The sequence below is a fragment of the Hypanus sabinus genome, chromosome 17, assembly GCF_030144855.1.
Source record: "Hypanus sabinus isolate sHypSab1 chromosome 17, sHypSab1.hap1, whole genome shotgun sequence".
Lineage (NCBI taxonomy): Eukaryota > Metazoa > Chordata > Chondrichthyes > Myliobatiformes > Dasyatidae > Hypanus > Hypanus sabinus.
The window spans coordinates 24611056-24623133 of record NC_082722.1 but is presented as its reverse complement, the minus strand read 5'-3'; the positions used below and the strand labels follow the sequence as shown (position 1 = coordinate 24623133).

At 45.0% G+C, this 12078-nt stretch overlaps 1 protein-coding gene across 3 annotated transcripts in view; it reads right to left on the bottom strand.

Annotated features, from left to right (window-relative positions):
* Nucleotides 1-12078, bottom strand: part of cpne2 (copine II) — a 251142-nt gene that overhangs the window by 97622 nt on the left and 141442 nt on the right. For all 3 annotated transcript variants that reach the window (XM_059992684.1, XM_059992683.1, XM_059992685.1), the window contains one exon: nt 7791-7924. In XM_059992684.1, coding sequence (XP_059848667.1) covers nt 7791-7924 — 134 coding nt within the window. The remainder of the gene's footprint in view (nt 1-7790; nt 7925-12078) is intronic.

Below are 12078 nucleotides of genomic sequence, written 5' to 3'. Positions count from 1 at the left end.
CTAGACTACCTGAAACGACAAAAAACTACACTAGACTACCTGAAACGACAAAAAACTACACTAGACTACGTGAAACAACAAAAAACTACACTAGACTACGTGAAACAACACAAAACTACACTAGACTACCTGAAACAACACAAAACTACACTAGACTACGTGAAACGACAAAAAACTACACTAGACTACGTGAAACAACACAAAACTACACTAGACTATGTGAAACAACATAAAAACTGCACTAGACTACAGACCTGCACAGGACTATATAAAGTGCACAAAACAGTGCAAGACAGTACAATAATTAATAAACAAGACAATAGACATAGTAAAGGGCAAGTTACAATATAATAATAAATGATGTAAATGTAAATATAAATATAAATGTAAATGTAAACAATGTAAGCAATGTTTTAGCAGGGAATGAGAAAGAATTAGTGGTACGTTCCAGTCCAGAGTTAGCGGTACGTTCTTTGTGTGAGACATTGGGACACTTGGGGACCTCCAGCCTCCCTGATAAATACATCAGCACGAAGAGCAGCTCCTTAGAGATCGTGTCAAGGAACTGGAGCTGCAGGCCGATGACCTTCAGCTCAGACGGGAGAATGAGGGCATGATAGATAGGAGCTAAGATGTAGGAAGTAGTCATCTGGGAACTGTCAGGAGAGGGAAAGGGAATATAAAGCCAGTGCAGAGCACCCTGTGGCCATTCCCCCCACTAAGTATAATGCCTAGGATACTGTTGGGGCGGGGGAACTACTCATCGGGAAAAGCCACAGTGACCAAGTCTCTGGCACTGAGTCTAGCTCTGCGGCTCTGAAGGGAAGGAGGGAGAAAGAGCGTAGTAGTGAGAGGGGATTCCATGGTTAGGGGACCATGGCAGGAGATTCTGTGGGCGTGAAAATGGCATACGGATGGCATTTTGCTTTCCAGCTACTAGAGTCAGGGATGTCTCGAATCAGGTCCACAGCATTCTAAAGGGGGTGGGTGAGCAGCCAGAAGTCCTGGTGCACATTGATAGCCAATGACATAGGTAGAAAAAGAGAGGAGGTACTGAAGAGAGAATATAGAGAGTTAGGTCAGAAGCTGAAAAGCAGGACCTTCAGGGTAGTAATCCCTGGATTACTGCCTATGCCATGGACCAGCAAGGGTAAGAATTGGATAATTTAGCAGATGAATGTGTGGCTGAGGAATTTGTACATGGGCCAAGGCTTCAGATTTCTGGATCATTGGGATTTCTTCTGAGATAGTTATGACCTGTACAAAAACAAAGGCCTACACCTGAAGCTGAGGTGGGCCGATATTCTTGCGGGCACAGATTTGCTAGAATTGTTGGTGATGGTTTAAACTAGTTTGGCAGGGGGATGGGAACCGGAGTGATAGTGCTGAGGATGGGGCCGTTGGTATACAAGTAGATGCAGTGTGTAGTGAATCTGGGAGGAAGGAAACAGATGATAGGACAAAAGTGCAGCCAGTGGGATGGGTTGAAGTATAACATGGGAGCAAAATCTAGAAAGGGTGATGAATGCAGGGCTGAAGGTGTTATATTTGAATGCACTCAGTATATGGAATAAGGCAGATGATTTTGTAGTGCTGGCAGAAACTAGCAGGGATGATGTTGTGGGCATCACCGAGTCGTGGCTGAAAGAAGATCATAGTTGGAGTTAACATCCAAGGACACACATTGTAGCAAAAAGACAGGATGGTCGGTGGGGGAGGGAGGAGGTGGCTCTTTTGCTTAAAAGATATAAAATCAAACCCTTAGAAAGAGGTGACATGGGCTCGAAATGTGCAGAATCCTTGTTGGTAGAGTTAAGGAACTGAAAAGGTAAAAAGACCCTGATAGGATTTGTATACAGGCCTCCAAACAGTAGCCAGAATGTGGGATACAAATTATGATGGAGGTAGAAAAGGCATGTGAAAAATGTAATGTTACAATAAGTCATGGGGGATTTCAATATGCAGGTAGATTGGGAAAATTAGGTTGGTGCTGGATCCCAAGAGGGGAAATCTGTAGAATCCCTACGAGATGCTTTTTAGAGCAGCTCGTGTTGGAGCAAGGCAATTCTGGATTGGTGGATTGGGTGTTGTATAATGAACCAGGAATTAAGGAGCTTAAGGTAAAGGAATCTTTAGGAGAGAGTGGTCATAATATGATATAATTCACCCTGCAGTTTGAGAGACAGAAGATAAAGTCAGATGTATCAGTATTACGGTGGAGAAAAGGAAATTACAGAGGCCTGTCTTGTCTAGTCCATACTGCACCAAATGCTGGGCTATAAATGTGCAGGAGCAGTGTATGGTTAAGTGCCTTACTCAAGGACACACATGCTGCTTCGGCTGAGGCTTCAACTAACAACCTTCAGATTGCTAGCCCAAAGCCTTAACCACTTGGCCACACACCACTAGATAGGAGCTAGCAGAAGTTCATTGGAACCTCCAGCAGGGCTGATGGCAGAGCAGCAATGGCTGGAGTTTCCGGGGGCAATTCAAAGACAGATACATCCCAAAGATTAAGTAGTATTCTAAAGAGAGGATGAGGTAACCATGGCTAACAAGGGAAGCCAAAGACAGCATATAATACAACAAAAATTAACGGGAAAGTTGGAGGAATGGAAGCAGAAAGCAACTCAGCAGGTTTGGAAGCATCTATGAAAGGACTCAGCCCAAAACATCAGCCCTTTATTGCTCTCCACAGATGCTGCCTGACCTGCTGATTTCCTCCAGTATTTTGTGTTTGCTGCTCCTTTTCATGGTTTGATGTACATGTATACCCAAGTGCCTTTGTTCATCCCCACCCTTTAGAATAGTGCCTTTCATCTAGATTGTTTGATGTTACTTCACACAACTCATAGTGTTTGGTAGTATCTATCTACAAGAGGTATTGCCTTAAGAAGGCGGTATCTATCATGAAAGATCTCCACCGTCTGGGCCATGTCACGGCAGGCAGAAAGTACAGAAACCTGAAGTCCCTCACCAGCAGGTCAAGAATATCAACCTACCTTTAAGAATTTGATTCTAGAATCAACTGGCAAAACCATAATCACTACAGTTTAGCAACATCATGTACTCTTTGACTACTTTACATTAAAATGAACTTTACTTTTTTGTTCTAATAGATGTTTCTAATAGTTTTTTCATGTAAATGGAGAATTTCTGCCTGTGAAGCTGCAGCAATGCACGCATTTGCTTGTGAATGTAACAATAAACTCCATTGTGACATCGCTAGCGCACTATGTTGGTGAAATGCGCTATATACTGAATGCACCGCTATGATTCACCATGGTTACTTCATTAGAATGTCTTAACTCTGACATCTTCAAGACCAGCAATATTGTGTGAACATTATCATCTTCGAGTCACCCTCCACACATACCACTCTGACTAAATTTACATAGGAAATGCAATGACTGCTTCTTTCCAGAAATAACCGCATTCTGAAAAATGATTTTCAAAAAATATCTGTTCTAATCAAACTCAGTACTGTAGACCACCAGCAATTAATATAAATGAAGGCTTTGGGATATCTCTTCCTACTACTATGGATCACGCTGTCAAATACAAAAAAATTCTGTCACACGTTAGAAACGACAAATAAAACTAATGATTATCAATCTGCAGGAAAAACTATTCAGTAATTGGAAAAGCTTCCAATTATACTCAACACACTTTTCAACTCATTCTGACGACTGCTAAAAATAATCACCTTTCATCGGACTTCAGTAAGGCAGATCAATCAGCTTGGTAGCCTTTAGTACAAGCTAACAGCAAAATAAAACATGGTAGATAACAGCATACAGAACTGGAGGACTTATAGAACAGGTTATCGTTTAGGATTAGCGCAACAGGACAGCTGTGCAGAAGCCACTTTGCCTTCCAATCCAACCAATTAACCATGGACAAGCTTGTCATACACCCTGTGGCCACTTTATTAGGTACACTTGCTCATTAATGCAAATATCTAATCAGCCAATCATGTGGCAGCAACTCAATGCATAAAAGACATGGTCAAGAGGTTCAGTTCTTGCTTAGACCAAATATCAGAATGGGGAAGAAATGTGATCTAAGTGACTTGGACCATGGAATGACTATTGGTGCCAAACGGGGAGGATTGACTATCTCAGAAACTGCAGATCTCCTAGGATTTTCATGCACAGCAGTCTCTAGAGGTTATAGAGGATGGTGTGAGAAACAAAAAGAAATCATTGAACAGCAGTTCTGTGGGCAACAACACCTTGTTAATGAGATAGGTCAGGGGAGAATAGCCAGACTGGCACAAGCTGACAGGAAGGTGACAGTAAGTCAAATAACCATGTGTTACACCAGTGGTGTGTAGAAGAGCATTTCTGAATGCACAAAATGTTGAACTTTGAAGTGCATGGGTGACAGCAGCAGACCGTGAGCACAAGGAATATAATCAGTGGCCACTTTATAAGGTGTCTCCTGTATCTAATCAAGTTGCCACCGAGTGCATTTGAATTCAGATTCAGTCCAGGAGATCCAAAAGTGGCCTTGTATAGGAAGTGGACTACACCGTTCAAAGCACGTAGCAACATATTCCCATTATCATCCACTGAATTTTCCATGTTGCTAAACCTTACAGTTTATGGTGATCAGAAGCAGTGATTTTGTTTGTGGGTATATGTAAAATCTTATGATCTTATTACCACAGATTCAATTATTATGAGTAATATTATGTTAATTATTTGATAGAACAAATGGAAAATTCACACTTATAACATAGAACAGCACAGTACAGCATAGACCTTTTGGCCCACGATGTTGTGTCTATGATCAATCCAATCCTTCCTTCTCACATACTTCTCCAGTTTTCTTTCAGCTAGCAGCCCATCTAAGCCTTTTAACTGCCCCTAGCATATCTGCGTCCACCCCTGGCAGCTCGTTCCACACACCTACTGTACGTACTTGAAGAACAGGAGGATGGCCAGAGTGAGGGTAGATCAAAACAGGGATGAAAGACGAAACATGCCTGGAGTCAGAGAAGGTAGGGGAGCTCCTTTACGATTACTTTGCTTCACTATTCACCATTGAGCGAGACCTTGACGTTAAGGAAGAGGAGGTTCTGGATAGGTAGGTCTCCGGGGTCAGAGGGGACATGCTCCAGCTTACCGCAGGAAGCAAGGGAAGAGAGTGCTGCACCTAACTTTTTGTCCTCACTGGCCACTGGAGCAGTGAGGGTGGTAAACTCTTGTTGAAGAAAGGTAAGAGGGGTAATCTGGAGAATTATGGATCAGTGAGTCTTAGGTCAGTGGTGGGAAAACTACTGGAGAAGATTCTTAGAAACAGGACTTACAAGCGTTTGGAGAAGTGTAGTCTGATTAGGAATAGTCAATATGGCTTTGCGAGGGGTTGCTGTTGTGGATGAAGATTATCGTAGGTTACAAGGGGACGTTGATAGGATGCGGTACTTGGTAGAAATAGCTAATATAAGAGGGCATCGTTTAAAGTGATTGGAGGAAGGGGTGCAGTGTGGATATCAGAGTTAGGATTTTTTAACACAGAAAATGAGCTGCCAGAGGTGGACGCCGATACACCAGGGACTGCTTATGATCACTGTAAACTAAGGTTTAGCAACATAGAAAATTCATGGGATGATAGCAAAATATTCCACTACATGTCCAGGATGCATCTAACATTATCCGCCCCATCTAAACTTTTTGCACTGAGGAGATACCAGCCAATATTAGGGAAGCTGAAGTCACCCATGGCAACAGCCCTGTTATTTTTGCAGCTTTCCAAAATCTGTCTCCTGACTTGCACCTCAGTGCAATTTAGTTTGGATCTTAGAAGATGTTATTAGCTTGGATATTTCCGTTAATCTGTCATCGCTGTAATAGAACTTCTCTCAGCAGCGCAGCAGAGATAGCTTGAAGGGAAATAAGAATTTATTGCCCACCCACAAAGTACCGCAAATCTCATGGGCCTGTCGATGCAAAGAATACCTACAGACGACCTTTCAGTAAAGCTGGTGATGAGCTGCCTTCCTGAGTCACTGCAGTCCTTGTTCTAACTTCTCATTTGGGTGTTAAGCACTTATGAAACACTTTGAGACACTGTACTATATCAAATATCAGACAGAAACTCTTGTATAATGAATGCCAGAATCATCACTAACTTCCATCCTTTGTCAATTAGGAAAACAGTCTGTTCTGCATGAGGCAAACACTGGAAAGGCTGCTCATTTTATAGATTTTTAAACAGGTTAGGTAGGCTTGGGGATAGAAAGGTTATGATGTATACTGATTAAGTTACCAACTTAGCATTTGCATCTGCTCTGTGGCTGTGGGGGGTGGGGGCACAATTCCTAGTAAATCCATCTGGAAATGATGGAGAAGTATAAAATTTAATTATGGTGACCATCATACCAAGTTGTTGTAAAGGAGACACAGAAGTCAGCTGCCCTTGTCTGGTCTGAAACATATGCGACTTCAGACAGACAGATGTGGTTAATTGCAAAATGCCACTGCCATTTGGGAGAGTCGGTAAATGAGGGCACAGCCACTGATAAGCACAATCCAAAAACAAATGGGGACAAACACATGAAACCACAGAGATGACATGGTCAAACCAAGTGGCTGTCTATGACCCAGATCCAAATCTTCTCAGTGGCCACTTTGCTAGGCACCACCTATACCCAATAACATGGTGTCTGAGTGCACATGGTTTTCATATCCACTTCAGGGCTCGCCGTGTTATGCATTCAGAGATACTCTTCTGCATTCCATGTTGTAACACGTGGTTATTTGAGTTACTGTCACCCTCCTGTCAGCTGGAACCGGTCCGGCCATTCTCCTTTGATATCTCTTATTAACAAGGTGTTTTTGCTCAGTGGATTTTTTAGTTTTGTTTTTCACACCATTCTCTGTAAACTCTAGAGACTGCTGTGCGTCAAAATCTCAGGAGATCAGCAGTTTCTGAGATACTCAAACCACCTCAATTGGCACCAACAATCATTCCATGGTCAAAGTCACCTAGAGCATATTTTTTTCCCATTCCGATGTTTGGTCTGAACAACAACTGAACCTCTTGCCCATGTCTGCATGCATTTATGCACTGAGTTGCTGCCACGTGATTGGCTGATTAGATATTTGCATTAATGAGGTGAACAGGTGTATCTAATGAAGTAGTTTGCCCCTGTCGCTATGTTCATGTAAATGAAAAGCCACCAATAATTAAGCCATCATCCCATGAGCAAAAGATTACTGAACGTCGCTGGAATTATTGAAATCACGCCCGTCCAGACCTGGAAAAAAGTTTTGCTTACTGGCAGTAAAACTGTCCCCCTGCCATTAATGCTCTGAAAAGGTAGGGAGAGGAACTCGCTGTCACTCGCACAGTTACTGGTGGGAAGAATTTCATTTTCTCAGTGCTTTAATCTATAAACTCAGAACAGCAGTTTAAAAGACCTGGAACAGAGGAAGCAAAAAATCAAAATCTCTTCCAAGTACATTAATTCTGCTAAAGTGACTGGCGCTGAACATTAGTCATTAGGTGAATCAATGAGTGGATTGACTGTATTCCATGTACTAAGTATTGCAAACCACATAATTGAAAAGCATTTTATGCCTGAATTAGGCTGCTTTTCTGGTGTTAAGCTTGGCTTTAATGGAGTGAATAGGAATTGCTCCAATACTCTGCCTTGATAAGAGCTATTATTACAGTTGGAAAAAGGCTCTCCAGAATTGACTAACGCATGTGTTAAACTTACTGAGCTTTCAAACCCTTTCAACCCGCTTTCCCTACTAACAGCAAAGACGTGGTGAACTCACGAGTCATAATCCTGGATGATCTGTCCCACTGCCCAGATAGCAGCAAGGTATTCATTTGATTCCATGGAGTTAATGTAATGCAGAGAGCTGGCGTCTCGAGGGTTTCCATTGGACGCTGTGAAGTCAATCCCAACCTAAGTAGAAAGCACATCATCGTATAAGAATTGCAGTGAGCTCCCACTCCCAAAGGAAAAAAAAGCAAGCTTATTTCCCTTATTTCAAACCAATTGGCTCACAGAGTTTACTTGTTTCAATCACAGGGACGCTGAGGGCCAGCAAGTAGAAGCATTGCCTCACAGCGCCATCCTATCCTTCCGCGCTCCCCGCCCAACTTAAAAAAGATGGCGAGGCCTTCTTTAAATAAATCATTATGAAAGAACACACACTCTATCCTTCACCTAAGATACCATGCAGTCCAACACCAAGCAGATAAATGTGCTGCTTTTCAAACTTATGCACGGCTGCTCCAGGCTCCGCCTTGTTTTCATGCAGGTGTGAATTAATTAATGCTGTCCGCTAAAAATAATGGCGAGGTTTTAAAATATGCCAAGAACCTGTTACCCACCAAGAATAATTGCTGCACAACCATATTCTCAGATTTATTCATTTATTATTATTTTCATATCTGCATGGTGTGTTTTCTTTTGCCCAATGGCTGTCAGGCTTTTTTTGAATGTAGTTTTTCATCGATTGTATCATATTTCTTTGTCCTACTGCAAATGCCTGCAAGGAAATGAATTTCAATATGGTGGCATATGTGTGCTTTCATAAAAAATTTACTTTGAAGTAACCGTTTTTGAAGTAATTTAAGTTACAACGAATTGTAAATGTAGTCAGCTCCATCATGGGCACTAGCCTCTGTGGTATCCAGGACATCTTCAAGGAGTGATATCTCAAAAAGGCGGCGTCCTTTATAAAGGACCTCCAGCACCCAGGGCATGCCTTGTTCTCACTGTTACTATCAGGAAGGTAGTACAGAAGCCTGAAGGCACACACTCAGTGATTCAGGAACAGCTTCTTCCCCTCTGCCCTCTGAATTCTGAATGGTCATTGAACCCATGAACACTACCTCACTAGTTTTTTTACTTCTATTTTTACACTATTTATTTAACTATTTAATATACAGTATATGTACTTCACTGTGTTTCAGCTTTTTCTATTATTCTGTATTGCATTGTACTGCTGTCGCAAAGTCAACAAACCTGGTTCTGATTCTGAACTTTGAACCGTGTTGCCTCAAGCAATGCTGGCTACCGATAAATCATAAAATGACCCATTCAGCCCCCGCCACTGATTCCACCAGGCACCAGCTACACTCCTGAACATCTCGCAAACATCCACTCTTCACCTGTGAGCCTAAGCACAAGTGGCCCATGCTGAACGTGGTACTCTCTTCACATCCACTCTTCACCTGTGAGCCGAAGCACAAGTGGCCCATGCTGAACGTGGTACTCTCTTCACATCCACTCTTCACCTGTGAGCCGAAGCACAAGTGGCCCATGCTGAACGTGGTACTCTCTTCACATCCACTCTTCACCTGTGAGCCGAAGCACAAGTGGCCCATGCTGAACGTGGTACTCTCTTCACATCCACTCTTCACCTGTGAGCCGAAGCACAAGTGGCCCATGCTGAACGTGGTACTCTCTTCACATCACGAAGACCAATTCACATCAGGAGTTCCCCATCTCTCATTAACTCCGAAATGACGGTCACTGAGGCTGTTCATGACATCTGCATTGTTGCACAGGTTAAATTTGATGTAGATACCACAATATAGCTGCAGATTATTAACTGCCCTGAGTAGGACTTCTATCTGATTGTTTAAATCGGTTAGGTTCTGACTGAGTGGTGCCACAACAACAATCTCTCAGTCAGCATCTGCAAAACCAAGGAGCTGATTACTGACTGCAGGACAAGGAATCCAAAGCTGCATCAACCAGTCCTCAGCATGATTCCTTGGTGTTATCACTTCCCAGGATCCGTCCTGTGACCAGCATGAAAGTGCCTCTACTTTCTTAGAAGCTAGTGCAGATTTGGCATGCCATCTAAGACTTTGACAAATGTCTATAGGTGCACAGTGGAGAGACATTAGTTTCACTCTCTCGATGTCATGGTCCAGATTGGGTTCCCTTTAAATTTACCTAGTTGGTTACGATCCGGACCGTTGACTCCTTGTTTCCCTTTAATTCCCTGTTTTTCCGTGTCCCTCGGGTTTGGTGATTAAAGGCAATTTACTCTTGACTGAACCGGCAGTTTATAAGTCTCCAGCTTCAGCTGTTCAGGGCAAGAGCGTTCTGGAGCGTTAATGAAGTCACCGAAGCCAGTGCGAGCCAAAGTCATTAAGCCGGAGCCAACTAAGTTTCTTTCTGGAGCAAGCCAAGTGTCCTCCCGAAACAAATGTCAGCAAGCCGACTTCCCTTGCCAGAGTGGGTCCGGGTAAGGTTAACCCGCCCGGGTAAGTCAAGAGCTCCCGCTGCTTGCAACAAACTTGGGCCCAGTTATAGTACCGTCCGTTGTTGTGTGGTCTCGTATCCAGCTCAGTATGCAGGCCGTTTGCCGCTACTCGAGTGGACTGTCATTTGTGTTCCATGTATGAGTCCCGGCCCTATGTCCTGTCCCCAAGGAGGGGTCCTGGCTCTGTGTAAAGCCCCGGCCCTACGTCCTGTCCCCAAGGAGGGGTCCTGACTCTGTGTAAAGCCCCGGCCCTACGTCCTGTCCCCAAGGAGGGGTCCTGACTCTGTGTAAAGCCCCGGCCCTATGTCCTGTCCCCAAGGAGGGGTCCTGACTCTATGTAAAGCACCGGCCCTACGTCCTGTCCCCAAGGAGGGGTCCTGACTCTATGTAAAGCCCCGGCCCTACGTCCTGTCCCCAAGGAGGGGTCCTGGCTCTGTGTAAAGCCCCGGCCCTATGTCCTGTCCCCAAGGAGGGGTCCTGGCTCTGTGTAAAGCCCCGGCCCTACGTCCTGTCCCCAAGGAGGGGTCCTGACTCTGTGTAAAGCCCCGGCCCTACGTCCTGTCCCCAAGGAGGGGTCCTGACTCTATGTAAAGCCCCGGCCCTATGTCCTGTCCCCAAGGAGGGGTCCTGGCTCTGTGTAAAGCCCTGGCCCTACGTCCTGTCCCCAAGGAGGGGTCCTGACTCTATGTAAAGCCCCGGCCCTATGTCCTGTCCCCAAGGAGGGGTCCTGACTCTATGTAAAGCCCCGGCCCTATGTCCTGTCCCCAAGGAGGGGTCCTGACTCTATGTAAAGCCCCGGCCCTACGTCCTGTCCCCAAGGAGGGGTCCTGACTCTATGTAAAGCCCCGGCCCTACGTCCTGTCCCCAAGGAGGGGTCCTGACTCTATGTAAAGCCCCGGCCCTACGTCCTGTCCCCAAGGAGGGGTCCTGGCTCTGTGTAAAGCCCCGGCCCTACGTCCTGTCCCCAAGGAGGGGTCCTTGCTCTGTGTAAAGCCCCGGCCCTACGTCCTGTCCCCAAGGAGGGGTCCTGACTCTGTGTAAAGCCCCGGCCCTACGTCCTGTCCCCAAGGAGGGGTCCTGACTCTATGTAAAGCCCTGGCCCTATGTCCTGTCCCCAAGGAGGGGTCCTGGCTCTGTGTAAAGCCCCGGCCCTACGTCCTGTCCCCAAGGAGGGGTCCTGACTCTATGTAAAGCCCCGGCCCTATGTCCTGTCCCCAAGGAGGGGTCCTGGCTCTGTGTAAAGCCCCGGCCCTACGTCCTGTCCCCAAGGAGGGGTCCTGGCTCTGTGTAAAGCCCTGGCCCTACGTCCTGTTCCCAAGGACAGGTCCTGGCTCTGTGTTTGGTGTTCCAAGTATCAAGTCCTGGCTCTAGTGTTCCACTTATCACGTCCAAGGTCCATGTTCCGAGTCCTGGCTCTGATCCCCAAGCTCCAAGTCCTAGCCCACAGACCCTGAGTTCCAGCCTAGTCCCAGGCCTGAGTTCTCATCCATTACGCCTATTCCCACTTCCTCTTTGCTCTCCTTGATTTCTCTCTGTTCTACCCTTGCGTCACGGTTCTCCTTGTAAATAGTAATAAACTCTATTTAGTTAACCTTACAAAACGAGCTTGTGTCCTGCATTTGGGTCCTCCTCCAGCACCCTCGCCCCTCCACATTGTGACACTTGACAAATGACGAGTCTGGTACTCATTTAAAATAGCAGATCTCAATGAAACCAGCCGTTTCCACTGGGATAATTTAATGCTGTTACTAAAATACACTTTACCCTACCTGAACAGGAATGCTCCACATTGCAGTGTTCAGGGTGCTATTGGAATTGGAATTGGTTTATCATT